Genomic DNA, 26,889 nt, shown 5'->3' on the forward strand with positions numbered 1-26,889 from the left:
TTTCAACTTGCACGGTCCAGCGACGTGGAAGGTCTTGAATGGATTTTGAGCTGCGGAGACTTATTTATGGCTGTGAAATTTAATAAGCAGGGTGTGTGTAATCCTCTTCCCAGCTCAAGCAGTAGGCCTGGGGACTAACATGCATCACAAGGGTACGACAACACACGCTCAGTACACAGATCTGGCCCCATGATCAATGGGCAGAGCCTGCTGTCTCGAACAGGGGGAGTAGAATACTGCGTTTCGGCTTGGCAGCCACAAAAGCTGGCAGAGGGCTGAGAAACTTGTGTCGAGTGGGCCTGACTGAGAGGGACGGGGCGTCGGGCGGACTGGAAAGAGAGCAAGTACGCTAGTCGAGTGGCTTGTGACCGAAGCACGGAGGCTAGCAGATGCTGGTCCAGAAGGCTACTAACAGGATGAAGATAGTCCACCACGTGGGCCCACAGGGATTAGGAGTCAGTGAGAGGTAAACAGATTAGTCCAGAAAAAGAGGCAACGCTTTTAACCTCATCACTCCCCTCACACCCTGAAGAGCATCTTCCACCCACTCGCACACTTGAGACTAAATCGTACCCGAGAACCTGTACCATCTGTCAGGAATACCACCCAACCTACAGTAGTGCCCACACACAGCCCCGTCCATGGAAACCTGGACACATAGTCGATGGAAATTAACTCTTTCTCCCTCAGATGTCAGATAAGTCAATACGGACTGTCTTTTCTGTCCAAATGAGCAACTTTACATCCAAAAGGACATAATCTACTGCAACATGCCATTGAAAACAGGATTATTCCTCATTCTGTTCTTGTTTACCCTCCAAGCCACCAGAATCAGAGGTAAGTCGGTGTTTGAACGCCGTTTGAATGCTATTTGCTTGTTTTATTCAAAGAAAGTCTTAGAATTCAGCAAAAACAGTACTTTTGGTAATGTACAACGCCTCAGAGCTGCAACAGCCTATGCGATTCCTCACACAATAGCCTCTTTCCGCCCTCAGTGATCGAATGAGCTTTTAAATATTTTAGGAGCCAATTTGTGAGGACATAAAAGAAACCCCAAAGATTTCTCTTATGCTAAACAAAGCCTTATGACAAATCATTTGATAATATTTTTGTGGCACGCACGCCATTAGCGCTTCCTTTTCGGTGCAATATGCTCGTGTTTTGCTAACATTTCATGCGAGTTCTGAATGCCTCCAGTCTGGCTGCAGTGTTCAGAAGCTCCATTCATTAGGAGAGGGAAACAAAAGGCATTCTGTTTGTGGCCGTGTGGAACGCTAATCTTTTCTGGCTTGTAGCTTTGCTGTGGGGCCTCGCTCATCGCTTCAGAAGTACAGCTCAATTAGCATCGCCGCCCCTCATGTCTGCACATGTGCTCGGCAGGCTCACAGACAGCAGCGGGACACATGATCAAATCAGTCACCCTGCTATCTCTGAGAAATTGCAACAGTGGCCCAACATCTGCTCATTTGCTAATTAACAGATGTGGTCAGATGTTCTCTGACCCTGAAACACATTGTTGAGACCCTTGTACTCGGAGTGATCTGCTAACTGTCTTCCACTGTAAACATCTTTTAATAAGGCCACATGTGGCTCTAGAACAGGACATCTTTTGTGTCAGATCAAAATAATTAGACTGAAGGTCCAATCTGATCTGACACCAAAGTCTCAGATGAATGACGACAATAATTAGATTTTTGAACAGTTTCAAACAAGTTTAAAGGAACACGAGTTGCAGTAAAACACCAACTTGTATTCCTTTTGGGGTAGATTATCCATTAATTAAGACTTATTTTCCTTGCACAGTTCCTTGCACAATACCATGTTATGACCTTAAAACACTTTTACCAGCTCCATACATATGGTTTTTCAGACATAGTAAATTCGCTCAGTAGCTCACCTAGTACAGTATCGTGAAAGGTTAGTCATGATAAACAAGCTCAAAGACTAATTGAGCCCAATTAAAATGGCATGGTTTCTTCAGCAAATTTATTTTTATCTCACGTTTGCTTTTGTTAACATTATCAGTTAGGTTTACAATAAAGGTTAGTGTAGGTAGTACGTTATTTTCAAACACAACAGAGCGCTCAACTTTTACTTCATTTCCAAACTGCAGTGAGACATAAAACAACCAATATCATAAAATGTTACCAGATTTACGTTCATCTGTTTCGGATCAAACTGAAGGCACAATTCACACACTGAACACACATTCCACTCACTGAACATTTCATTTTGAAAGTGTAGCAAAACATGCAAGAAGCAACATAATGTATCAACTATTGCTATCAGGGAAGCGTTCTAGAGTTCCACTTTGTAAAAGCAACCGTTACAAAAAAAATAACATTAATACCTGTTTCTATTAATATTTTAAATAGTAAGATGTAGTAATTGTTATGGTATTCTTTTTTTTTTATTTATATATATATTTTTTAATGTTGTGTACTATTGCAGCTTTGAGTCCAAGACAAATTTCCTGAAAAGGACAAAGTATAACCAACTCTAATAATATAATTTTGCAGAAATGTCGCCACAGGCACGTTGTTCCAAAGAGCCTGAGCTGAGATTGCTACAGTTACTGAATACAATTTTCTTTTTTGGTATCCAAATTTGTTTAGCCCAGGCTATTTTATGCTAGTTAAAGGTAGGGGGTAGCAATAACAAGTTACCTTTGAAAACATTAGATCTCACCCTCCCTTCAGAGCGTCTCCAAAGCTACGCCTCCTTCAAAACACATGAACGCACACAGTCTGCAGAGCATCACAAGAGACGGCGTTAAATTAACTCATGTCTCAAAGCACATAACATTACAATAATAATGAACGTAAAGAACTCTTACTTGTACCAGACTTGACTGCTGCAGATTCATTTCAGCATTGATAGTGTTGACATAGAAACGCATAAAACCAAGTCTGAGGACGTGAACAGCTTCAGGTAGAACTTCACAGGTTGCCAACTTGTAATTACAGTTACGACATGGCGTGAACGAAGCATAAGCTCGTTGTTTTGGTTCAGGTGGAACTGTTAAAGGCGGCTGCTGTTTGTTTTTGGCACTTGGTGACTGTCTGTGTACAACTCAACGCGCTGATGACGTGTGATGTCTGCGCGAGCAGGGTGCTCGGAGGTATGGAAACACATATGTTGAGACTTCCACTGAAGATATATGTACATATAGGTTACATGTTTTAATATTTAGACTCAGGATGTGAAAAGACAACAAATTGCCTACCCTGCCTTTAAGTGCTGGTTCAGTGGTTATGCAATTCACCAGCAGATAAGCCTGGTCAACAAAGGACATTAACATCCAAAACACTATTTACAGGTAGCGTATACCTAGCTATGCTATGCTGTGCTATGCTATGCAGAGAAATCTGCTAATTTACACGATAAATCCTGTCTTAGTGAGGACTGATCACATGCTTTAAAAGATTCTGTAAAGCAAGATTACACATTAGGCTTTAAAAGTTATCAGCAGAATGTTAAAAACAGAGGTATGTGTTTAGCCTCTACTATACTTATATCGCTAACGCTATTACTTGACTACTAACTAAGCTTATGCTAATCTGCGAGTGGTAAACAGAGGTCCAGCGAAGTCTGAGGGACCCCCTTGCTGAGCCGGGCTTAATGTTTTAAGAAGCTCTCTGAAGTTTACCAGCTGGTCACACAACACTTCATTTTGAAAACAATAGAGGCCCTAAATCCTATAATCCCTCATGGTATGACGTTGCTTTGATTTGAACTAATATGATCTCAGTTTCTCAAGATTTGTTGAAGTGGCTCAGATCTTGGAGGGGACAAACAATTTGTCTGTTTTTTGATGGATCTGTGAATGTAGCATCTAAGAGGAAATGATATGCCATAACTGCAGACGAGACAAGCTATTAAACTAGCCAAAACGGTCTTCATTTGATGTAAAAACATCCAGATGTATTTTTATATGAGCTATTAACTGTATAATTGTTCGATGCTTCATTACTGAAGCCGGTAATTAAATGCATCGTTGTCATTATGCAGTGCATATGTTCACCGTGACAATGATATGAACTGAAGTTAATGTAGTGAGCTTTGCTGTCGCTCTAATTTCAGGACCATCCATCCTAAACTTCACTGTTCTGTAAACACCAGTAAAACACCAGGTGCAAGTCTATATGTGGCCAATGACCGCAGGTGCTGGTTAACTCGAACAGCTCTGGCCATAACTGATTAGGTAACAGGTCAGAAGATGGGTCACCTTGAGTTACTTTAATACTCTTAGATGTCAGCATGAGTCTTCAACCTGAAGGTCTTTAGCAAGTAAGATCTTTGAATGAAACATCACTGTAAAAATACATTTACTGACCTTAATATTGTTCCAAAAATACTTGACTTCTGTGGAACACAAAATGAGATATTTTGTCCATACAATGAAAGTCAACAAGGTCTAACATTGTCACCCCACTGACTTTCATTATCAACAAAAACAGTTGAACTATCCTGTTTAATTGCTGTAGTAAACCTGAGAACATACACATGTACCAAGCATTTTTTTTTTTAAGACTTTCTTTCAACTTTGAATTTGTGTAAAAAATGATGTGGTTCCAATCAAATGCAATTAGATTAATACAAATAGAGAGCAGACCTTTGCAACTCTTACCTAGTGAAAGCACTTAACATCTGCCTGGATGGCGTTATAACCGACTGCTTGACTTAGGCTTAATCCAATTAAATGTTCATTCAGCATACTAATCATAGACTTAAAAGGTTTCAAATGGTCTCTGGGCTAGCGCAATTACATGAAGTGTAATTATATGATCCATCGGCTTACTATCCTTAGGTAAAGTCAATCCAACTCTTCTGAAACAATGAACACACGCTGTTGTTGTGACATTTGCAGAACTCACGGCTGACGACTTGATTCTCAGGATCAGAAATGTGAAGTACAGGCACTTCCTGGAAACTCCTCAGCCAATCAAACAGTCGACAGATGGCAGAGATTCACTTTCTCTAGACAGGCATCGAGCAAAGAGATCAGCGCTGTTTAGTACGGGGGTGAAAGTGTGTCCTCAGGAGAGCATGGCGGAGATCATCACCAGCCATAAAGCCTACTACAAACTAAGAGGTAGGACAACTTCTACCCTAAACACCACAGGGGACAGAGCCTTGAACATCAGTGCCAAATTTGGCTACAACACCTCAGATCCTCATAAATCATAATTAACTTCCCAATCATTTTGCAGCCTTCGGGGAGATTAAGGATCAAGCCGAGCCAGAAAAAAAGTGGCTCTGAGCCAAGTAGTAGTGTCCCTACTTTTTTTTTGGACTTTTGAAACTTTTTTTTAGACTTGCCTCTTCTTTTAGTGTTTCAGTGTATTTTTTTATTTTATTTTATTTTATTTATACAGTAAAATAAGGCAAGGAAAGTAAAATCAAAGTTAAAAATTTACTTGAAAATATTTTTTGTTTTAATATCTAATCTAATTCTCAACTTTATACACTAGAGTTCAAAAGACTGGGGTCAGTGACATTTGTAAAAGATTTCAAATAAGATCTATTTCAAATAAATGCTGTTCTTTTAAACTTTCTATTTATCAAAAATGTAACATGGTTTCCATAAAAATATCAAGTGGCATGACTGTTTTCAACTTTGATGATTATAAGAAATGTTTCTTGAGCACCAAATCAGCATATTAGAATGATTTCTGAAGGATCATGTGACACTGATGATCACAGAAATGACTGTTTTACTGTATTACCAGCAGCCATATCACCCTGTAGCCCAAGACTGGTTGCCCACTGAAGCTAAACAGGGCTGAGCCTGGTTAGTACCTGGATGGGAGACCTCCTGGGAAAAACAAGGTTGCTGCTGGAAGAGGTGTTAGCGAGGCCAGCAGGGGGTGCTCACCCTGTGGTCTGTGTGGGTCCTAATGCCCCAGTATAGTGACGGGGACACTATACTGCCAAAAGAGCACCGTCCTTCGGATGAGACGTAAAACCGAGGTCCTGACTCTCTGTGGTCATTAAAAATCCCAGGATGTCCTTCGAAAAAGAGTAGGGGTGTAACCCCGGCATCCTGGCCAAATCTGCCCCTTGGCCTCTGTCCATCATGGCCTCCTAATCATCCCCATATACTGATTGGCTTCATCACTGTCTCCTCTCCACCAGTAAGCTGGTGTGTGGTGGGCGTTCTGGCGCAATATGGCTGCCGTCGCATCATCCAAGTGGATGCTGCACATTGGTGGTGGTTGAGGAGATTCCCCCCTTCCATATGTAAAGCGCTTTGAGGTCTCAGAAAAAGCGCTATATAAATGTAACGAATTATTATTATTATTATTATGTGGTGAGCATAGGATAGGCATGTTCAAGTGACCATAAGATATGAGCAAGAGACTAATGTTCAAAAACATCTCACCAAGCCCAAACCTTTGAATGGTAGTGTTTATGAAACTAGTTACATTAAAACTGTGAGCTGATCAATAAACAAATCCAGTAATCATTATCATGTCGTTCCAAACCTGTATGAATTCTGTGGAACACAACACTAGAAGTTATGAATAATGTGCTACTTGTTTTTGTCATGCGATAACAATGAATGTGGACAGAAGCTTTCAAAAGGATGCAAATCCAGCATAAAATTATCATAAAATGAGTCAACATGAAGTCAAATGTGTTTGGAATGAAATGATAGCGAGTAAATAGGATGAAGTGGCAATTTATCCTTGATCTGACCATTAAAAATGACTTTCACTGGTGTATTCTAATGCTGTCAGGTTGATTTAGTCATATCAAATAATATTTTTGGCTTGAATAAAACCAGTTAATTAAGATAAAACCACATGAATCACTATTTTTGGTATCCTGACAAAACATTTTAAGCAGATAGCATGATATTAAATTACTGGAACAAACAAGCTAAAGGTGAGGCTTATTTATTTGTCAGATGCAGTTAAGAGATACTCTCAATTAGATTGGCAAAATCAGATAATGGCAGAAAATGGCTGCATACTAAATACTATTAAGTATGTTATGCCTCTGTCAGCGGTCCATATAATTAATTTTAGGTGTCCTGGCCTGTTTTTATCAGGTCTTTTCTGTTAGTCCCCTCAGTCGTTCTTACAATTCTCTAACAGCCTTCTCTAAATAATTCCCATGCTATTTAACAGTTTGTCAAGAAGCTGTGTGGGAGGCCTTCCGGATCTTTCTTGACAGAGTTCCTGACACCATGGAGTACCAGCAGTGGGTGTACGCCTGTCAGAGAGACTCGCTTTGCATGGAGGATCTGGCCCGAAATTTTAGTAGCACACGGGAGCATCTTGACATGGTAGCCAGTGTAAGTAGCTGCTTGTGTCCGATTGCCAATTCAGCTCAATCGTCTTGCCAATACTGCCCAAATGTGCCAATATCATTCAGTTGAAAAAAAATGGTTTTCTTTTTGTAAATTCTCAAAGAGATTTATATAATTTACAGAGAGTGGATGCTCAAGATGAACAGGAGAGGTAAGAATCCCGAAGATGATCTTGAATTCAAGGGCCTCTTGGTTTCAGTATTCATGGTATGGCGATTTACTTGTCTTCATTTTTAGGGCTTAAACCCTTCAGAACATCTAGAATGAGGTCACCTGACTAGTGGGAGATGAGAAAATCTCAGCCTGTCCTTTAAAAAACAAAGTTTGTTCATATTTGGTGACCTAGCTAAACACTGCTCTCTGACCTGATCCACTTTAATAAGAGGGATCTGTGCCCAGACATATTACGCTTGGGTGTTAGAGCCACACAAACATACCCGGGCTTATATGCAGTAAACCCTTTTATCGGGGACAATGAATTTTATTGCATTTATCATTCTCGGATTGATTCATCCCTTCTCAACATGTTTTCAATTATTTTTAGGGCTCTCACACCTGCACCAGGCGAGAAATGTAAGTCCTCACCATCCGAAAGAGATACTGGTTGATCTTATAAAAGCATGACTGATTGATGGCTTTTTATGCTTCAGGTTCAAAGAGTCCCGCTGAACTTTTCATCATGGAATCTGACAGCGTATGGCCACTAACTTGTGCTTTTTAGAATATGCGCTTAACATACTGATGAAGTTAGAAACAAACAAATTGACTATTCTCTGATCTGATAGGAAACTGGGGCACCAGATGCTGTCCCTCAGAGGATGGAGGAGCACATTGTGGAGTTCAGCGTGACTGTAGTAGACCCCGTCTACAGCGCACTACTGAGGGATCCAGGCAGCCCTCAATATGAAGACCTCACTCGCAATCTTCACGAGCAGGTTAGGCTAAATGATTATTAACTATTAAACAAATGCCATTTAACTTGGATTTTCTGATGTTTCGAGGTAAAAAACAGAACCTAATGAACTAATTATGAGAACATTTATCTAAAAATCTCAAACAAATCTATCAGCTATGTCATATAATTGCACAGGAAACAGAAGCATAATGACTTAAAATGTTTTTTAAAAGATCTAGGCTATACATCTCAGCAGAGCCTGCATGATGTTGTTGAACTCAAAGCAGGTGAAATATGTAAACAGGAACACAGCTATGAAAACTAATAAAAGACATAAAAAGACCTTTGATCACCAAAATGACATTTTATCTTTGGGAAAAAAAAAAATCGTCATGCTTTAAAATAGCTTGAATGTAACTCTACACCCTTGCCTCATTTAGAATACGCGGTTCTATGAATATGCAAATTAGCCCTGCCTCCACTCACTCACACCAGTCCAGAGCAAGCGTGCCGCACAAGTGCTGAAAAGTGAAGCCAAAGCGTCTCGATCGCCCCCCCCCCCCAGTGGCTGGTCCCAGTATAGGTTATAAACCCCGCCTCTCCATGAAGTCTACTGGACGCTATGGAAACTAAACAAAACTAATTTCTACATGTCCATAACTGTATATTTCACACAGTAGATTTTGTATTAACTGTTTCTGCGGGAGTGAGGGCAGGACCTTTATATCGCAGCTTTACTTCCTGTTCACTACTGCACAGAATCAGGTCCCAAATCTGCGCAAGATGTCAGTGCCATATTAGGACTTTGGCGGCTTCACTTTTTACCAATGGAAGAGAGTGACGGGTTGTCGTCCATCTTTTTTTTTACAGTCTATGGTCCAGAGATCCACTCTTTGATGATCACACAATGATGTGACAAGGTAGTTTGTGACATCAGAAACACCAGCGATTTCAAACCGCGTTTTTGAGACTGTCTTTTTTTCACTGCAGTTTTAAGGAGAAATACTTGGTAATGGTGTTGACTTATGAATTTGCACATGGTTTGTCTTAAAGGTGCAGTGTGTGATTTTTAGCGGCATCTAGTGGTGAGGTTGCGAATTGCAACCAACAAAAGTTACGGTGGCCGACAGGAAAAGATGTCATCGTCTGAGACAGCAGAGAGTAGCCAGTTAACCCTTTGATGCTCAAGCTATGGAAACCCCTTCTAATGCACAACATGTTATTTCATGCATGGCTGGACTTTTTTTTTTTTTAGATACATTTATTTAAGCATTTAATATTCCATGATCTATAAATTCCATGATTTATAAATATTAAAAATTTCTTGTTTTCAATTACCAAAAATTATTATTTTAACTTTTTCTAGGTTTTGTGTTACTATATCAAATTTACTTATCAAGCATGATAAAACAAAAGAATAAAGACAACATTTTGTCAAATTAATCATTTTAGCAGTCATTTAGACCAGTGGTTCTCAATCCTGGTCCTGGGGACCCACAGCTCTGCACATTTTATATGTCTCCTTTATCTGACACACCCAGTTCAGTTCATAGAGCTCTTTCCTAACGAGCTGATGATCTGATTCAGGTGTGTTAAATGAGGGAGACATACAAACTGTGCAGAGCTGTGGGTCCCCAGGACCAGGATTGAGAACCACTGATTTAGACAACACATTTAACACTTGAAATGTTTATTTGCCACTTTGTCTCACATAGCATTCACATATCACAGATAACTGATAACACTGAAATTGAACTGTGTAACTGTATTGAATTGTGGTGAATGTGATCAAATAAAAGAAAATACAACAAACAAAATAAAATCACACTGGTACAGCGGCATCTCAAATTGCCATCTTAGTGCTTACATGCCTCACAAATGACAACTACATGTTTGTGCTCCTTGCACACCGGCCTGGTGCACTGGGAACACCAGCTGCTGACTTTTCTGTCTTTGGCAGCTGGGCATATTCTGCAATCTTTTTTTTAGTGTAGCTAACATTAGCTAGCTAGAATATGTCACCAGCTAGCTAGCTAATAGTATTGGACATGTTTCTCCTTCTCACAAGTAATTTCTCACTAGGAATACAAGGTCAAGGTAACCATAGCCTAATATTCAAATATTATGTCCATCTTTTACAAAATATAAAATATTTTGTGTGGTTAAAATAAAATAAGACTTGCATCAAATATACAAAAGCAGCCATGTTGAATTGTGAAATGTGTGGCAGGTGAATAGTATTCTGCAGTAAATGTTCCTACTTGCAAAAAGTGTGCAAATATCAAAGGTTTCTATATGGGTCATTTTTGACCCATGTATGTAAAATTGATGTAGAAATAAAAAAAACTGTGTTTGTTTATAAAGTAAGAAAGGAAACATTAACATAATGATTTGTGGAAATCAAAAACAAAATATTTAATGAATACCTGGAATAAAAAAACAAAACAAAAAAAAACATATCTTTTAAAGATTCAGCAAAGAAACACTCAGCCATTACTGAAATAACATAGGAAATGAATACGGGTCATTTTAGAACTATGTATGTAAAAAAAAAATTGAAATACAAAAACTGTGTTTGTTTATAAAGTAAGAAAGGAAACATAAACATAATGATTTGTGGAAATCAAAAACAAGATATTTAATGAATACCTGGAATAACAAATGATAAAATACATATCTTTTAAAGATTCAGCAAAGAAACACTCAGCCATCACTGAAATAACATAGGAAATGAATACGGGTCTTTTTAGACCCATGTTGCGCATTAGAAGGGTTGCGATACAAAAACGATTTTTATTAGAAAAGTAAGAAATGAAAAATTTCAATTAGGATTTTTAATGATCTAAAACAAGTTAATTGAGGAATACCTGGAATACTGAATGATGAAATTAATTTCTTGCAAAGATATAGAAAATTAAAACTCAGTCGGGTCTTTTTAGACCCATGTTGTGCATCAAAGGGTTAAGCAATAAGGTTTCATTACAAAGATAAATTAAGAAATTATGTGTACTTTATTATTCAGTAAAACAATATGTTATTGCGAATATTATTGTTACTTGTTCATCATTGTGTCATGTTTTATTCGCTGACTTTAGCTAGCTTCTTTGCACGAAGAACAGCAATAGTGACGAAACGCGTTTGTTTGTTTAGGGCTAATGTAGAAACATGTCGGCGCAAAATGGTGTTACATTTCAATGCAAGGTGTATATGTAGATAGAAATGGCTCATTCTAAGGTAATAAAAACATAACGTTTCATTATGTAAGGTCTTTATATGCACTGAAAACATAGTTATGTATATTATATTGCATTTCTGTCTACAGATCCTCCTAAATATTACACAGTGCACCTTTAAAGCATATTAAAATCACCACATTAAAACAACATTAAAACCTTGATATTCACCACAGGGGGACTTTAACTTAATATATAGTTTAATCTATATGAAGTACTGAATTATTGTCAAGGAACAGCTAGTTTCATGGGTAGTGAGTGATAACTGTAATTACATAATTCTGAGAAAATAAGCAGAAATAGTGCAATTGTGTTAAGAACATTCTAGAAAACATCTCAAAGTGTTTTTTTTGTGTGTTTTTTTGCCATTTTAAAAACAAATAAATAATAAGCCCCTGTGGTTGTCTATTTCTCAAACTACATAGACAAGGCAAAGACAAAGTTATATAGTAGATTTTAAAGTAGCTTACCGTAAAAGATAAAATTACAGGAAATCCAAACAAGAATTGAGTAACTTCAGAAGGCAGCATGAGATTAGTTAAAAAAAGACTAGAGCCATGGCACATGATTTTACAGCGTGGCAGCATGTCTGACAATCCATAATCTGAGGTTTTGTAACCTACCATACAAAGATTACTGAATATTGTAATTAAAAAAAGAGATATTGCAAATATGTCTAAAAATATTTTTCATTTACACTTCTGCAGATGCTGCATGTATTCAACAAACTTCCTTGGTTTAAAGAGATTCGAGTGCTGGGATTTCGGTAGGTTGATGTTGGAACTGTGGGATTCAACGATATATTGCAGTCCATTGAACTTGAAAATTGTATTTTTGGATGGGTAATTCTCTCACAGGGGCAACTCGGGGTAAGTATTTGAAGAAATACTTGGCAAATTGTGTTCAGAACAACTTGCGTTTCAATTACTGTACCATTATGTTGTGTTGTACTGCAGACTGTAGTATACTTATAAAAATTAACCCTCATGTATTGTTGAGATTGACTTTAGAGTTCCAGAAACCACAAATGCTTTTAAATATAAAATACATTCAAATGGAGGACACATACAATGTGTATAATCAGTTCTCAGATTTGAAAAAGTCTCAACCTCAAATGTCAGTGATAATTATGATTATTGAGATTTTATATGGGCATTGAGATCCTTTACAGAGAACAAGAGTGTTAAGGTGAATAACAAACCTCTTACAATTCCCTTCATAACATCGGTCAGAGCTGGAGGTGTTGCAGCGAGCTTTGCTGTAGTGTTTGAGACTGATGGGACACAGACCATAGGTGACACAGACTCCACAGATGAATATGGCATAGAGGGAGTCCTAAAGAGCATGGTGGTCAAGGCGCTAAGTGAGGACACATCACTTCTTGTGGACGTGCTTTCCCTAACTTTCGAACCAGGTACACAAAATCAATATAATCAATATAAAGGCCCTAGACAGACTACAAATATTTAACCTTACCTAAATCACCCTGTACAGACTCTTCAACAGCAGACAAGCATGAAAACACAAGATCCAGTACTGAAATGAGTAAAGAATCGAGATTTTTACCTGGGGAAATGAGTACACAGTCCACAAACGTCACCTCGGAGGAAACTATTGCGCCTTCTGGAAATGTGGGCAACTTTTTTGGGGATCTAGGCCCTGATAGGACTCAAACAGGTTCGGGTGAGGAGACAGAAAGGAGTGATGTATATAAAGTACTTGATACATCGTCCCATGTCCCCACACTAGTAGTAGCCACAGAGCTAATCAGCAACTCCCAACTTGAGGGTTCTAAGACGGCAAGTCAAATCACTGAAGACCCTTTAGATATCAAAGGTAAATTTCTCATTTGTAGTGAGTAGTGCACAAGAGCACCTGCTTCCCTACTAAGACTCTTAAGCTAGGCAGCCTATGAATGAGAAAATTAATTTCACATTAGATTCCAAGCACTTTAAAATACACTCACTGAAGCCGGTTCTTTGTTTTCCAGGTTTGCCAAGAACCACTACAGTGGATTTCCTATCAAAGTTGTCTGAAGTCCAAGAGGATGTAGGAAATGAAATTGTTGCCACGGCTCCACCACTAGACTTGGAATCTTTTGAAGTAGCTAAAGCATCTACTTCAGCTCAACCTGAAATGGATTTTGATAAGACACCAGAGGCCATTCCTGCAGAGGCAACATCATCAATCTTGACATCCCTAACCCCTACTAAGCGAGCTCAAGATTCTGTATTTCAAGAAGATGACACAATTGGCCCCTCCAAACCTTTAAAGACCTCTACCGAAGGACTTCCTTCATACCCTACCAGTTCAGTTGATAGCCCGGAGTTGCCCCCGTCAATTGACCTTAGTGACCACATCGAGTCTCCATCTGTCACTGCCACTGTAGACACACTCCATCATGTTGGACCTACCAGTTCAGAACCAATTCTCCCTGAAGCTATTCCCTCTGCGCTAACGCCCACAGAAGACCTCATTTCACACCTGACCCCGGACAATTTCCTAGAGGAAGGGGGACAGACTCTCTGGACAGTTTCACATCCCCCACAAGAAGGTAGTACAGATAATGGCAGAGACACACAAGAAGACGTAGAGCAGTCTGATGAGGACGAGACTCTGGACTTTGGGAGTGGATTCCCCTCAGAGATCGACGAGAATCCACAATCCTCGGCTCATCCTCTAGGTTACGTTACCACTCCTTCGATGATGGCTTCTAACCAGGCCAAAGAGTTAGTGGTGTTTTTTAGTTTACGTGTGACTAATTTGATGTTTTCTGAGGATCTTTTCAACAAGAGTTCCCCCGAGTACAAATCACTGGAGAACACGTTTCTTGAACTGGTAGGTAAACACACTTCTGTCTTTGACTTTCTCTTGATACATGCCTTTTTATCCTCCCTTTGTTGTTAGCTTTACTTTTTTTACTTTTTTTTGTGCCACAGTGCATGCTGGGAAACTGAATAGATAAAGTGTGTCATTTGTCTACAGTGTTTTGGCAGATGGCATCTGAGAACAGTGTTGTTCGAAATGTAATATGCATTTTTCTATAAAGCCAATGTAAAAAGGGTTTGGGTGACTGACAGAAAAATTGAATTACATTTCTGTACATTTTGTGCAAGGATACTTACTTTGTCACTTCAAATGTTTTTCTATGAACTTTTGTTTACCTTACTTTTCAATTTCAACAGAAAAACACAGGGTGAAATCATGTATGGTCATTTCAAAACATAATTATGCAATCTCACACAAGCAAGAGTGGTGTAATACTGAATATCGGCACAGCTACAATTAGGTAATTACAATTGTGCCGATATACCGATAGATTGTTAGTGTGATATTGCTTTCATACATTAGTTCACTAAACAAGAAGTGAAACCTGAGTAGCTTAAATTTCAGACAAAATTGTGCCAGTTGTTCCAAAACAAACCAAAGCATTACGCTTTGCATATCACCAAGCAACATAGACTTGAACACCATATGAGTGGAGCCATTTTTCCTCCCAGTTCAAAATGATGTGTAATCACTCCGCTTCAGCTCCACATCCTTTTTTCCATTTTCTGCACACCGGTCACTCCATGCTCACTGGAGAGAAAACCTGCCCAGAACAAGCCAATTGCAACTTTTGCTTCAAAAAAATAAATAAAAAAACCTACTCACCCAAGGAGAAACACTCCACTTCCACTCTACACCACTCATATACACTCACATACATTGTGGACAAGAGTATTACAAACATGGACCTTTCAGAACAGCTCTTAGCCAATCTTACTGCAGTTTCACATTTAAGTGTTGTTGTTTTTATTCAGATTATATCTTATAATATCCTGTTTTTTCAACTAGAGACAATTCTCTGAACCAAGCGACTCGCCAAACCCTGAGGCCTCTAGTCAAGAGACTGAGAGAGAACAGAAGATATTAGCCACAATACCGGTACATCTATATCCAAGCTTGAAAAAGCATAATCAATCACTTTTTGGCACTAGATTCTGCACCTTCGTCTAATAACTTTCCACATCTGATCTTACTGATCAAAATAACCATGTTTAATAACTACCGGTACTGATTAATGAGCTTTCTAACCAGCATTAACCAAAGCTAAACACTTACTCTATGGCTTATCTGCACAAACCTGCAACATATTTTTGGTACTTGTTTAATTCTTGACAGTGTGAGTGTTGCCTTATTGCTCTGTGCATATTTTGGTTTCTCAGGATCTGTGCAAACTTTATATGTGCATAGAATATGTGCATTTAAGCATTATAAGAGTATGTGCTCATATCAAATGCTTAACCTGTATATCTGTGAATAAAGTTTTTTTGTTTTTTTTTCTTACTTGTGTAAAACACAGAGGAAATCATTTCACAATCCTGTTGAATTAAACAACCAAAAACAGAGCATGCCAAAAAAAAAAAAAAAAAAATCCCTCACAGGACTTGCTGTCTAGTTTTGTTTCTCAGAACTGATTTTAGTTGGTTACGCAGCCTAATGGTTTAGAATTGTTCTTCGGTGAGATGTGTCCTTGAATGTAATCAGTCTCCAAATGTTATTTATTAGAGTGTTACATCAATGACAAAGCACTTTTGTGGATTTTAAAATTAACAGCTCAATGAATTATTTGTAATAAAAGCAAAACACAGAGAAACAGTAGCTACTTTTTTGGCTTGTTTGTGAATGGTTCTGGGTGAATGCAATCTATTTTAAGATACATATTTAAAATATTTTTTAATAGTCAATCTAGACTGGCCCAGACTGGTTTTCATGTGTGTTAAAGACTATAATAATGACTATTCCTACCTGTTTTAGTCTACAATTTTATTATTTTCATACAGAACAGTTCTAAAGGCGACTACTGTACAATTTATCATTCTGTTCCATAAGATGTTGTTTTACTTTTTTTATTATTATTATTTGTGTGAATCCTAAGATACAAAACTCCATTTCCCAAAATAAGTGGTTGCCCAAACTAGTATTGTGTTGTAGTTTGTCATGACTAACGCCAGTACTATGAGACCTTTTGGATTATCACATGAACTACTAAAAATCTGGTCAGGAACTACTCTGGTAAGTATCTGGGTAAAATGGCCATCAAATTGGTTTATTGATTCATAAATGGGCTTTCAAAGGGTAATTTGATAATCGCTAGATATTTATGTTCTTGCAATTTCTGCAAAAAATAGATTTTTCACTGTACACATCAATTTCGCCCATTTATAATTCAACGCTTTTGTCGCTTTTGTAGAGACAACTGTAATATGTTAGTCCTATACTAGGTTTGCATTGATTTTAGCCTCTCGACCTTGTAGGATGCTCTTTTACTCCTGTCTCTACTGGTTTGTGCAGCAACCATCTCCATTGGACATGGAGACCAAAAAAATAGTTTTCATTTAAAAAAAATATATTCACAAGTATTAAACATATTTTAAAATTATAATAAAAAATCTAGAACAGAACAGCACTGAAAGAGATCCCTATAAACCAGTAGATACAAGGCACCATGCTATAGAGAGTGTTAGAATCAGTATTCAAAAATAGGGATACACTACAATGCTGCTGCTGCCTGCGATAATTCATTAATTTATTAAACTATTTGGAAAGGAACGCTACTGTATATATTAGCTGATTCCTTCTGTCCTGTGATGACAATTAAAGGTCACGACACTGGCATCAGCCAGACAGTAACATTGATTGAGACTAAGCTGTGAGTCAAAGCCTGCCCTGTGGGGAAGAATAACACCTGCTCTGCCCTGGCACTTAGCCGAGAGGTGAGAGGTTGATTATGACTGGCAGATAAGGTCTACCTTTTAATACAGATTATCTCCTGTTATACTACATGCACTTAGTTAAATACAACAACATCTCAGGCCTTCAGGCCTTTTGTTCTCCTAGTATTTGTATTTATTAATATGTTTACAACAGAAGCCTTTTCTCCTTTAACTATGAAATGCTTAATAATATTTTAAAATAAATCAAATTTAATTTGAAGTAATTAAACAAAAACATTTGTAATATTTAAATGTAAAATATTAATTATATTTTGATGTGAAAACATTTTTATTTTAATGCAAAATTGTGAGGTTAAATATTTAAAAAGGCTTTTCGACTTTCAGAATTGTTAATTCCTCATTATCTATTAACTAAGTAATTAATAAGGTTTTCATTTTAATACATTAAACAAAAATACCAAGTTGAAAATGGTGAATTATTGAGTAACATTTTCAAAACGCTAATAATCTATAAGACTCTTGTGCAAATGTCATATCCTCAAGACTTCCATCTTTTGTTTGACTGGTGCAATCAATCTCTTGAAATCTTGAGCTTGAGATGAATGACTGAGCTGCTATGCCCTATTTCTCCTGAACAACCGTCTTTATCTCTAACTGGCCCTCCTCATGCGGAATGAAATGAGCATTGAGAAGATTTTGCATATTGTAATAGGATGAGAGACAGACACTAGCCAAAATCGTTTAGTTTTGAGGAATTGAGGAGAATTGCTTTAGAATTGACAATCCCAAAAGTTTTGCATCTGAGTTGCATTACGTTCATGCACAATTAACCATTCTGCACTAGTCAGCAATGAGGAAAGAGAAGTCGCAACTCACTCGATTTCACTTTGATCTCTACTTTCCCACAGCTCCTGCCGTATCTACAGTCCAACCTGACCGGATTTAAGGAGCTGGAGATTCTGAACTTTAAGAATGGCAGTGTGGTGGTAAACAGCAAGATGAAATTAAACAAACCAGTTCCGTACAATGTTACGGAGAGGGTGCAGTGCGTGCTCGAGGACTTCTGCAATGCAGCGTCTAAGAGATTGGATATGGAAATTGACTCCCAATCAGTGGATGTGGAAGCAGGTAAGGACGGTGCTGAAAAGAGAAAACAGGTAGTTCCTCTAAAGCAGAGGTGTCCAATCCTGCTCCTGGAGGGCCACTGTCCAGCAGAGTTCAGCTCCAATCCCAATTAAACACACCTGAACCAGCTAATCAAGGCCTTACTAGGCAATCTAGAAACTTCCAGGCAGGTGTGTTGTTTGAGTTAGAGCTCAACTCTACAGGACAGTGGCCCTCCAGGACCGAGTTTGGATACCCTTGATCTAAAGGGATAGGTCACCCAAAAATGGAAATTCTGTAAAGTATTGACCCTCATGTCGTTCCAAATATCTATGACTTTCTTTCTATTGTGGAACAAAAAGAAGATCATTTATTTTTTAGGTCACACTTTAGATTAGGGTCCAATTCTCACTACTAACTATTAACTACGATCTTTGCCTCAATAAACTCCTAATTACTGCTTATTAATAGTTAGTAAGGTAGTTGTTAAGTTTAGGTATGGAGTAGCCAGGATCAAAGTCCTTTTCAAGGAAAGTCTGTTAACTCGGCGGCCATATTGGCAATGCCTCCGAGCAGCTATTTCGGGCATCCAAAACCAAGTCCTATCTATTCGAATGGGGGAATCCTGAAATCTCATAAACTGCTTGCCAATCTCACAATTAAATGCCAATCTCGCAACAAAATCTGATATGAACTGTCCCCTTTATCAATCTTGCTCTTTCACTTAGAAGGCAGGACGTATTCCCCTATTTTGCGAGTCGCAGATTCTCCCATTCATAAGTGAGTGAACCATCTTTCCTAATCTATAGTCTTTGGTAGGATTAAGGGATGTAGAATATGGTCATGCAGAATAAGGCATTAATATGTGCTTTATAAGTACTAATAAACAGCCAATATCCTAGTAATAATTGGACCCTAAACTAAAATGTTCCTTTTTTTTGTCCATACAATGAAAGTTAATTGGGGTCCAAATGTTCTTCAAAATCTTCTTTTGTGTTCTGCAGAAGAAACTAAGTCATACAGGTTTTGGAAGGACATGAGGGTGAGTAAATTATTTTCTAAAATGATAAAAAAATTTAGGTGAACTATCCTTTTAAGAAAGTTCTGTTCACGCTGACTGCGATTTGCTGTAAAAAGGCCCAGAAGTTATTAAATTTCAATGAAACTTGCCAATTTCACCAGACCACATGTTAATTATTAGCAACAACTGATTCCTTGTCAAATTAAAATCTCATCTTATTTTTATTTAACAACGCATCTAATTTTTAATGAGATTTTCGAATGTTATTGGCATCTACAAATTCCACCAATTATATTAGGGCATCCAGACCTTAAACATCCAGCAATACAAATGCTGTCAGTGCGAATGGGGCAGAACAGTAAACAAAATCATCCACATTAACGTAAAGGGATACCAACACCTGTATTAAGTCTTTAATCGTCTTTGTCTGTCTGGCTGCAAGTATTTCAATCCAATTAGTTCTCATTGTCTAATCCAGCCGATCACGTCGATCCATGTAAGTTTACGGCGTGTAACGAGTTCTCCCGCTGCGTGGTGAACACGTTAACCACAGAGCCCGAGTGTCTGTGCGATCCGGGCTACAGCACAGTAAACGGCCAGCCCTGTACGAGCATCTGTGACCTACAGCCGGAATACTGCCTGAACGGAGGCCAGTGTGAAATTATACCAGGACACGGAGCGACCTGCAGGTACGTTAACACCTTTGAAAGAGAAAAAGGATGTCTAAGAACTTCTAAAACTGCTGCTTTCCTTAGAATTAATTTCAATGGAGATTACAAGGATGTAGGGGAAAACCAAAACCACTTGAGCACACAAAGTTCTTCACCTGCACTGCCAGAAAATAAATGTGCAAAAAGTATAGGGGTACAACAGCTTGTCATTGAGGAAGTACCTTTAAATGTACACATGTACCTTATTTGTGTACCCTTAAAGGGTGCTTATTACAGTTTTTCTCGAATGCTTAAACACATTTCTTGAAACTATGCCTCGTATTCTCAAAACAGTAAACACAATAACGTCTCACCCAATTCCCCAAACATCCTATTTTCAGGTCAAAATGAAGCTCTACACTCAAAACCATTCACTCTTGCTGAAAAAAAACAAACTTTGCCCCTCAGACATCGCACACAAGCCCTCACAAACACACACTACAACATAGTCTTACACACTGGTGCAATAAATTTAAAACAACATTTCCAAAACTGGTAAGTTATGTTGCTTGTGGTTTCCCCCCTCACAAACTTTTTCACATTATGAACACAAAAGACACAACCAATGGATACATTGGCACATTTTTATTCATTCATGTACTACACACTACAACACACACACACACACACAATATATATATATATATATTCCGCCTCAGCATCTGGTCTTTGGTCTGGGTCAGGCCAGAGAATCTCGTCCACATCACAGGCTATATTGGCCCTAGCCAGACAGAAGGGTAAAATCCTCTTGCATGCCTGTTCCCCGCTGGCACACATCAACTGAAATATTTGGCAGGCTTCTTCCATTTCATCGTCTCTGTGTCCTAGAAAAATAGAAGTACTGATTACTGCAACTGTAACATCCTTTTTACAAAATTGAAGCATTCAGAAAACTCTATCTGTATGTGAGGCAATTTGATGCATTTCTTTTTATTACAGTATAGTGCAACCGCTACTGTACATGTATGTGTTGTAACAGCACATAGTACAGCTCTCAAAAGTTACAGAGCAGACTGAAGTACTTTACCTGTTTTTCTCCCGGAAGGTTATGATTGAGGCGACGGTGAAGCGACTCAGATTTGGCCTTACTCGTAGCCCAGCCTCCCTCAGTCATACCATGGACAAAGACATGGGAAACTAGAGTGTCTTGTCTCCTTGCCCTTGCCCTTGCCCTTCCTCCTCCTCCTCCTCCTACACACCAGTGTCCTCGACCTCTTCCTTCATGTCTTTCTGGATCCATTTTCCAAAACTGAATGAACTGACTCTGGCCCTTTCATCTATCTATTGAAGGTTCTGATTTGTGTGTGATCAATTTTGACTCTTAGCGTTTCCACTTGGGTAATTGTATGCTAATTTAGCTGAAGCTGTGCTGACTGAAATTGAACATTGAAAGTGAACAATATTGAATGCTAATGCTTTCTAAATGACAGCATGGTGTAGGCAATGAGAAATGAAGCGATTTGTGTGTAGAGTTTTGCAGTGACAGTTCAACAAATCTGACTCATGTGTCAAAACAGGGGAATAGTGTTAATAGTTTAGGGAAATGGGTGTCCTTTTTGATAAATGGCGTTATGGTTTTGAAATTTTAGTTCAAAAGCCTGGTTATAGTATTTAAGCAATCAAGAAAAACTGAAATACCTTAGAGCATATTAGTATGGAAGCTTGTTTCCGCCACTAAATATAAAATAGAAAGGTAATTGCAACTTTTTATCTCACAAATATGACTTTTTTTTCTTGCAATTGTGACTTTAGATCTCACAATTATGACTTTTATCTCAGAATTGCGTTATATAAACTCGCAATTGTGAGTTATAAAAAAATATAAACTTGAAATTCTGAGAAATTACAAGATAAAAAGTCACAATTATCTTTTAAATTGTTTTATTCCGTGGCGGAAACAAGCTTCCATATATACGTACCCTTAAGGTAGGCTACTACTATGAAGTTCCTTTATAGAGACTACCCCAGTGACAGGTTGTGGTCCATTCATAAATCTGTAAGATCTTACCTTCATGCTGTGGACATGCATTACAAACCAGAAGAAAGAACACAACGAGTGCAGCGCTGAAAAGGGGCGGGGCTACATAAGGTCTATATGTTGGACGTTTTGCACATTTTTTTATTGTCTGAAAGTTCCTGGTCTCCTTGTCCCCTTCACTATGATATTTAGTTATTTATTTGTTTTGTTTGTTAATGTTTTTTTTGATGAAGCTGAACAAAGTTCAGAAAACAATTTTTTTTAACAATTTATTTGTCATTGGTGTTAAAAATATGTATTAAAGTGCCCCTATTATGCTATTTCAAAGGTTCCTAATTTTGGTCTCCAACAAAATCTCTACATGCATCCAAGGTCAAAAAACACTTTAATTTTTTCATAATATACATTGCATATAGACTCATGTCTCAAAGAGTCTTAAAACGGTTGTTCAAAGATTCAGTCTCTCTAAACCCCTCCTTTCCAAGAGCCTACTCCGTTCTGATTGGTCAGACGACCCAGTCAGTTGTGATTGGTCTACCGCTTACAGCCCATGCCGGAAATGAAATGCCTATTATCACCATATCTGAATTTCAGCTCCGGAGGCTTCCTCTGCGCTTGTAAACACAGCGATACGAACAGAAACGAAAGCGTCGGCTTTTCCATATTAATTCCAGTGCGAGTCCTCAATCCTTTTGAAGTAGATTTGCAGTGCTAAAAATATCGTCTTCTCGCCATGTCGACAACACAAACCAAACTCTTCCAGGCCTCAGCTACAACTACAGTGTTTGAGGACAGGTCAAAGTATACGTTGTTCGCGGAAGACCATAGGCTGCCACTAAGCAAATTTGTTACATTATTACGTAGGTATGTAACAGGAAGTGCTCAGAATTGCTGACGATTCGTTTCAACAGCTCAGAATCGATTCTTTCTTTCAGAAGACATTAACTTTATTTGTTGTGCACTTTGATCTTCAAAGCATTGCAGAGCTTTTACATTTACAAAAAGCTATATTACACACTGCATGAAAGGAAAAAGCATAATATGGGCACTTTGGAAAAAATTGCCACATTCCTATGCATGCACACTTCTCTTAAATTGTTTTCTCTCAACCACTTTTAGATGTCCCGTAGGCAAATTCTGGCACTACCACGGAGAACGCTGCAACGAATTGGTGTCTGTGCCCATTGACCCTCTCCTTCTCGTAGCCTGCATGGTGGGAAGCCTCTCAGTGGTTTGTGCTGTGATAGGCATCTTGATTTTCATTAACAAGAAATGTATACGGACCAGAAAGAGCTTGAGACTTGTGTAAGAAGGGTTTTCTTTTTATTTAGACATTTGATTTTTCTTTTCAGATTTGGATTTGCAGTGCTGACCCATTTTAAACATGTTGGTGTTAAGACCTGATTTCCTTTGCATTGTAGGCGTTCACAATCTGCATTCCCCTTTGGTAATACTATGAGAGTAAATCCAGTTTTTGAGAATGACGATGGGGTCTTAACACATGTGTCGAGCATCCTCTGTCCCATGAGCTCTGACTCAGCCTCCTTACAACACTCAGGCCAAGGCACATTTCGATCACTTGAAAGTATACAACTTAGTATTGAGGTAAAGTTTACAACCAAGAAGGTATTCTTAATGATCTATTTACTTAAATCGATGTCATGACCGCTACTAACATCCATAATCAACCCATGATTAAATCATATCTATGTCCTTCGTTTGAGATTCTAATCAGATTTTTTGTTGTTGGCATATCTGACTCAAATCCACTTCGTTTTTTGGTATCAGAATAGCAAAAACACTAAATCTGATCCTTACAAATACGATCCAAAACACATCCATATGGAAATTGAAATCGATTTGAAAACCAAACCAAATTTGAGTGCAGTTTGGCAAAGGGAAGGATTATACAGAATAGACATTAACTTCAGCAAAAAATATGTTGCTTTTGGTGAATCAGCTGTTTTTTGAGGGTTTCTTTGTCTAGAAGAAACTAAAGGCTATAGTAAAAATCCATGCATCAGTATCCTCACCAGTGTTAACACACTATGTATTCATAATAAATTAAAAACAGTGATATATTTTCTTCTATAACAAGTTACAGACACAATGTATTCAAAACAGACATACAAAAGAAATCCACTATTATTCTTCCGAGCCCTTCAAAGACACAACATTAAGGAATGATTTTCCTAAGAGGACACTAGAAATTATGGACAGCATGCATGGGTTTTGCATCTCATTTAGACTAGTGCATCTGTAGTTGTCTAAACTAATGATATTATGAATATTAAACTTTTTTTTTTCTCCAGCAACAGATGTTTTGCTCATCAAAATATTGACCGATGTATAGTGCCAAAAATGTACCTTGCTTCGTCGCTTAACAAGACTTTGTCTCCACGGCAAAAAAAGGTTCAAGACTGATTGTGGTCTGTCATTCCTTTCCCAGATCCCCAGACAACTCTACACCAGAAGATCAGAAAAGATAACATCAGAAATGGTTGACTTACATCAGTGTACACCTAATGAGGTAAGCTGGTGTGAAAACAACCAATTTGATTCAAACAGCAACCGTAAATAATCACGACAGCTTGATTGATTCTATCAAGATGATAAATCTTTCCCATCAAAATGTCACCTATCATATAGAAGAGGAAATAATATTGATAAAACTAGCCTAGATGTTTTGCGTCCTTCCCATCACCAACGTTCAGTTCCAGTTACATTTTTCTTCCACAATCTCAGAACCCAAATAAATATGTCTATGTATTTCAAACAAGTTATTAAATATATAAATATCTTGTAATGTAATGAAAAGCAGAAGCAGCATTATTTGGTCTAGTAGGCTTAAATATTTGTCATGGATGAGAGTTGATGCAAGATTTGTATGCATTCAAGTGTGACTTAATATAATAGGCCACGTTGATTATTCCTGAAAGTAATCCTCTAATCCTCAAGTGGAATTGTTAAATTAGCAGTGTAAACTATGAAGGATTTGTAAACAATAGAATATTAAACAAAGTATGAGCCTGACAACTAAAATATTAAGGCAATATTGCTTTGTTTATCAATGAACGGACTCACCTGAGTAACTTAATGTAGCTGCTAGGCTATTTTCCATTCGAATAATTACTTTCTTGTGGATTCTGACAGTACATGTTTGATAAGCTCACAAATCTTTAACCATTAAGCACAAAAAATATAAAATAACCTACTAGTTTAAATTATATAGTTTATATTAGATACATTTCATACTGAGTGATATTTACCTCCAGCGAGTAAAACCGTATCAGCGATATTGTCTTGACGTTAACATTTCGATCGTTGTCTGCTGAACTCGCAAATGCACTGTGGGAGCTGTACGAACGAAAAAAAAATATATATATATATATGTATAGAAATCATACTTCTTGTTGTTGTTTTTCTTTCATTGTACCACAAATTATGGCAAGAAAACATGTCTTTCTACTGAGTTGTCCTCCTGGGCTGCACGCTAAAACAGACACAGAGCGACTATTAGCCTACGATGATTTAGCATTAGCAACAAATGACCCAAAATGAGGGATAGGTCACCGTCACTCTAAAATAAAAATTACGTTAAGTCCATATAACGTTAATGGCAGTGAATAGCGACCACATTCAAGCTTTAAAAAAAAAAAAAACGCACCTAATATGATTCTTCAGACTGCTAATTAACCAAACACATCCAAATAGCTTATCTTCATGTCTGGAGCATGTCTGTGACGCCTTTTGTCTAGGTAGGGAGTTTGCTAGGCGTGTGGAATTTACCTAGAGTTCACCACCTAAACATTTAATTGAATGAATGAAGTAAACTTTTAAATATGTATTTTATTGGATCTAATATGGACATATTGGCGATTCTGGTGAGCTGCTCACTTTGCCCACTTTAAAGGGATAGTTCACCCACCCAAAATTGAACATGTACTCACCCTCAAGTTATTCCAAACCTGTGTTTTTTTTTTTTTTTTCATTGAACACAAAAGAATATATTTTGAAGAATGTTGGTAATCAAACAGTTGACGGTAGCCATTGACTTCCCTTAGTTGGAAAAAAAAAATACTATGCAAGTCAATGGCTACAGTCTGGTTACCAACATTCTTCAAAATATCTTCTTTTGTGTTCAGCAGAAGAAAGAAACTCAAACAGGTTTGGATATACATTAGGGTGAGTAAATATTATATATATATATAAAAAGTCATTTTTGGGTGAATTATCCCTTTAAAGTAGTCACAGGAAGGTGTGCTGCATTGCGATTTTATACATAACACAACTGCTGATGCTGATTTTGTGTTTTTCTTAGCTTCTTGAATGACCAGGTTGTTTTTCTTCATGTTGTATTACAGACGTGGCGGATGTCCAGCAGGCCCTCTTGCTGTGTTTTGAGAAGTCCTGATAGTGAAGGCTTTGAAGTGACTGTTTTATGATGTTCAGACACTTTTTTTTTTAAGCTAAGCATGGCACCAAAGCTCTTCAGCGCTATTCAAGCAACTCAACTTTGCTGGTTTCTCGTAGACATTTGGTGAGTTTGATACAACCTCTCTACTCAAGAATCAGCCATATTCTTGGACAACTGAAGGAATACCTCCAGGAATGGGGACATATGATTTAGATCACTCCTGAAGTTATTTTTAATTGTACCTGAAAAAAAAAAAAAAAAATGTAAATTGTATATGAGACATGTAATGTGTTGGATGCTTTGAATACTTGTCAAAGGTTTGTTTCCTCCCTCACAATGAGGTATTTATTTACAATTGATACATTGGGTTGTATCTTAAATAGAAAATAGATTCTAGTCATCTTTTCTAGATTTTTTTGTCCCAAAAAAAGAAATTGAATGTTAAGTATTTCTGTAACTCTTAATGGTATCACTTGGGAAAAAAAGACAAAAA

At 37.8% G+C, this 26,889-nt stretch overlaps 1 protein-coding gene across 3 annotated transcripts; it reads left to right on the top strand.

Annotated features, from left to right (window-relative positions):
- Window positions 1–269: 269 nt before the first annotated feature.
- On the top strand, window positions 270–26,889 carry impg1b (interphotoreceptor matrix proteoglycan 1b). 3 transcript variants are annotated; one of them, XM_084392558.1, is made up of 18 exons: window positions 315–837; window positions 4,871–5,095; window positions 7,137–7,303; window positions 7,441–7,469; window positions 7,863–7,891; window positions 7,969–8,012; window positions 8,104–8,253; window positions 12,154–12,212; window positions 12,679–12,860; window positions 12,941–13,282; window positions 13,437–14,284; window positions 15,284–15,373; window positions 18,075–18,294; window positions 19,770–19,980; window positions 23,099–23,284; window positions 23,401–23,584; window positions 24,429–24,509; window positions 26,344–26,889. In XM_084392558.1, exons 1-18 carry the CDS (start codon window positions 771–773, stop codon window positions 26,422–26,424), a joined length of 3,195 nt encoding a protein of 1,064 aa, XP_084248684.1. In that variant the 5' UTR covers window positions 315–770; the 3' UTR covers window positions 26,425–26,889. The 3 variants fall into 3 exon arrangements, with proteins under 3 accessions (XP_084248686.1, XP_084248684.1, XP_084248685.1); XM_084392559.1 differs by lacking the exon at window positions 315–837 and adding an exon at window positions 3,261–3,319; XM_084392560.1 differs by lacking the exon at window positions 23,401–23,584 and having other exon boundaries at window positions 270–837; window positions 26,344–26,639.

The sequence above is a fragment of the Rutilus rutilus genome (genome assembly GCF_951802725.1).
Source record: "Rutilus rutilus genome assembly, chromosome: 21".
In the NCBI taxonomy this organism is placed as follows: domain Eukaryota; kingdom Metazoa; phylum Chordata; class Actinopteri; order Cypriniformes; family Leuciscidae; genus Rutilus; species Rutilus rutilus.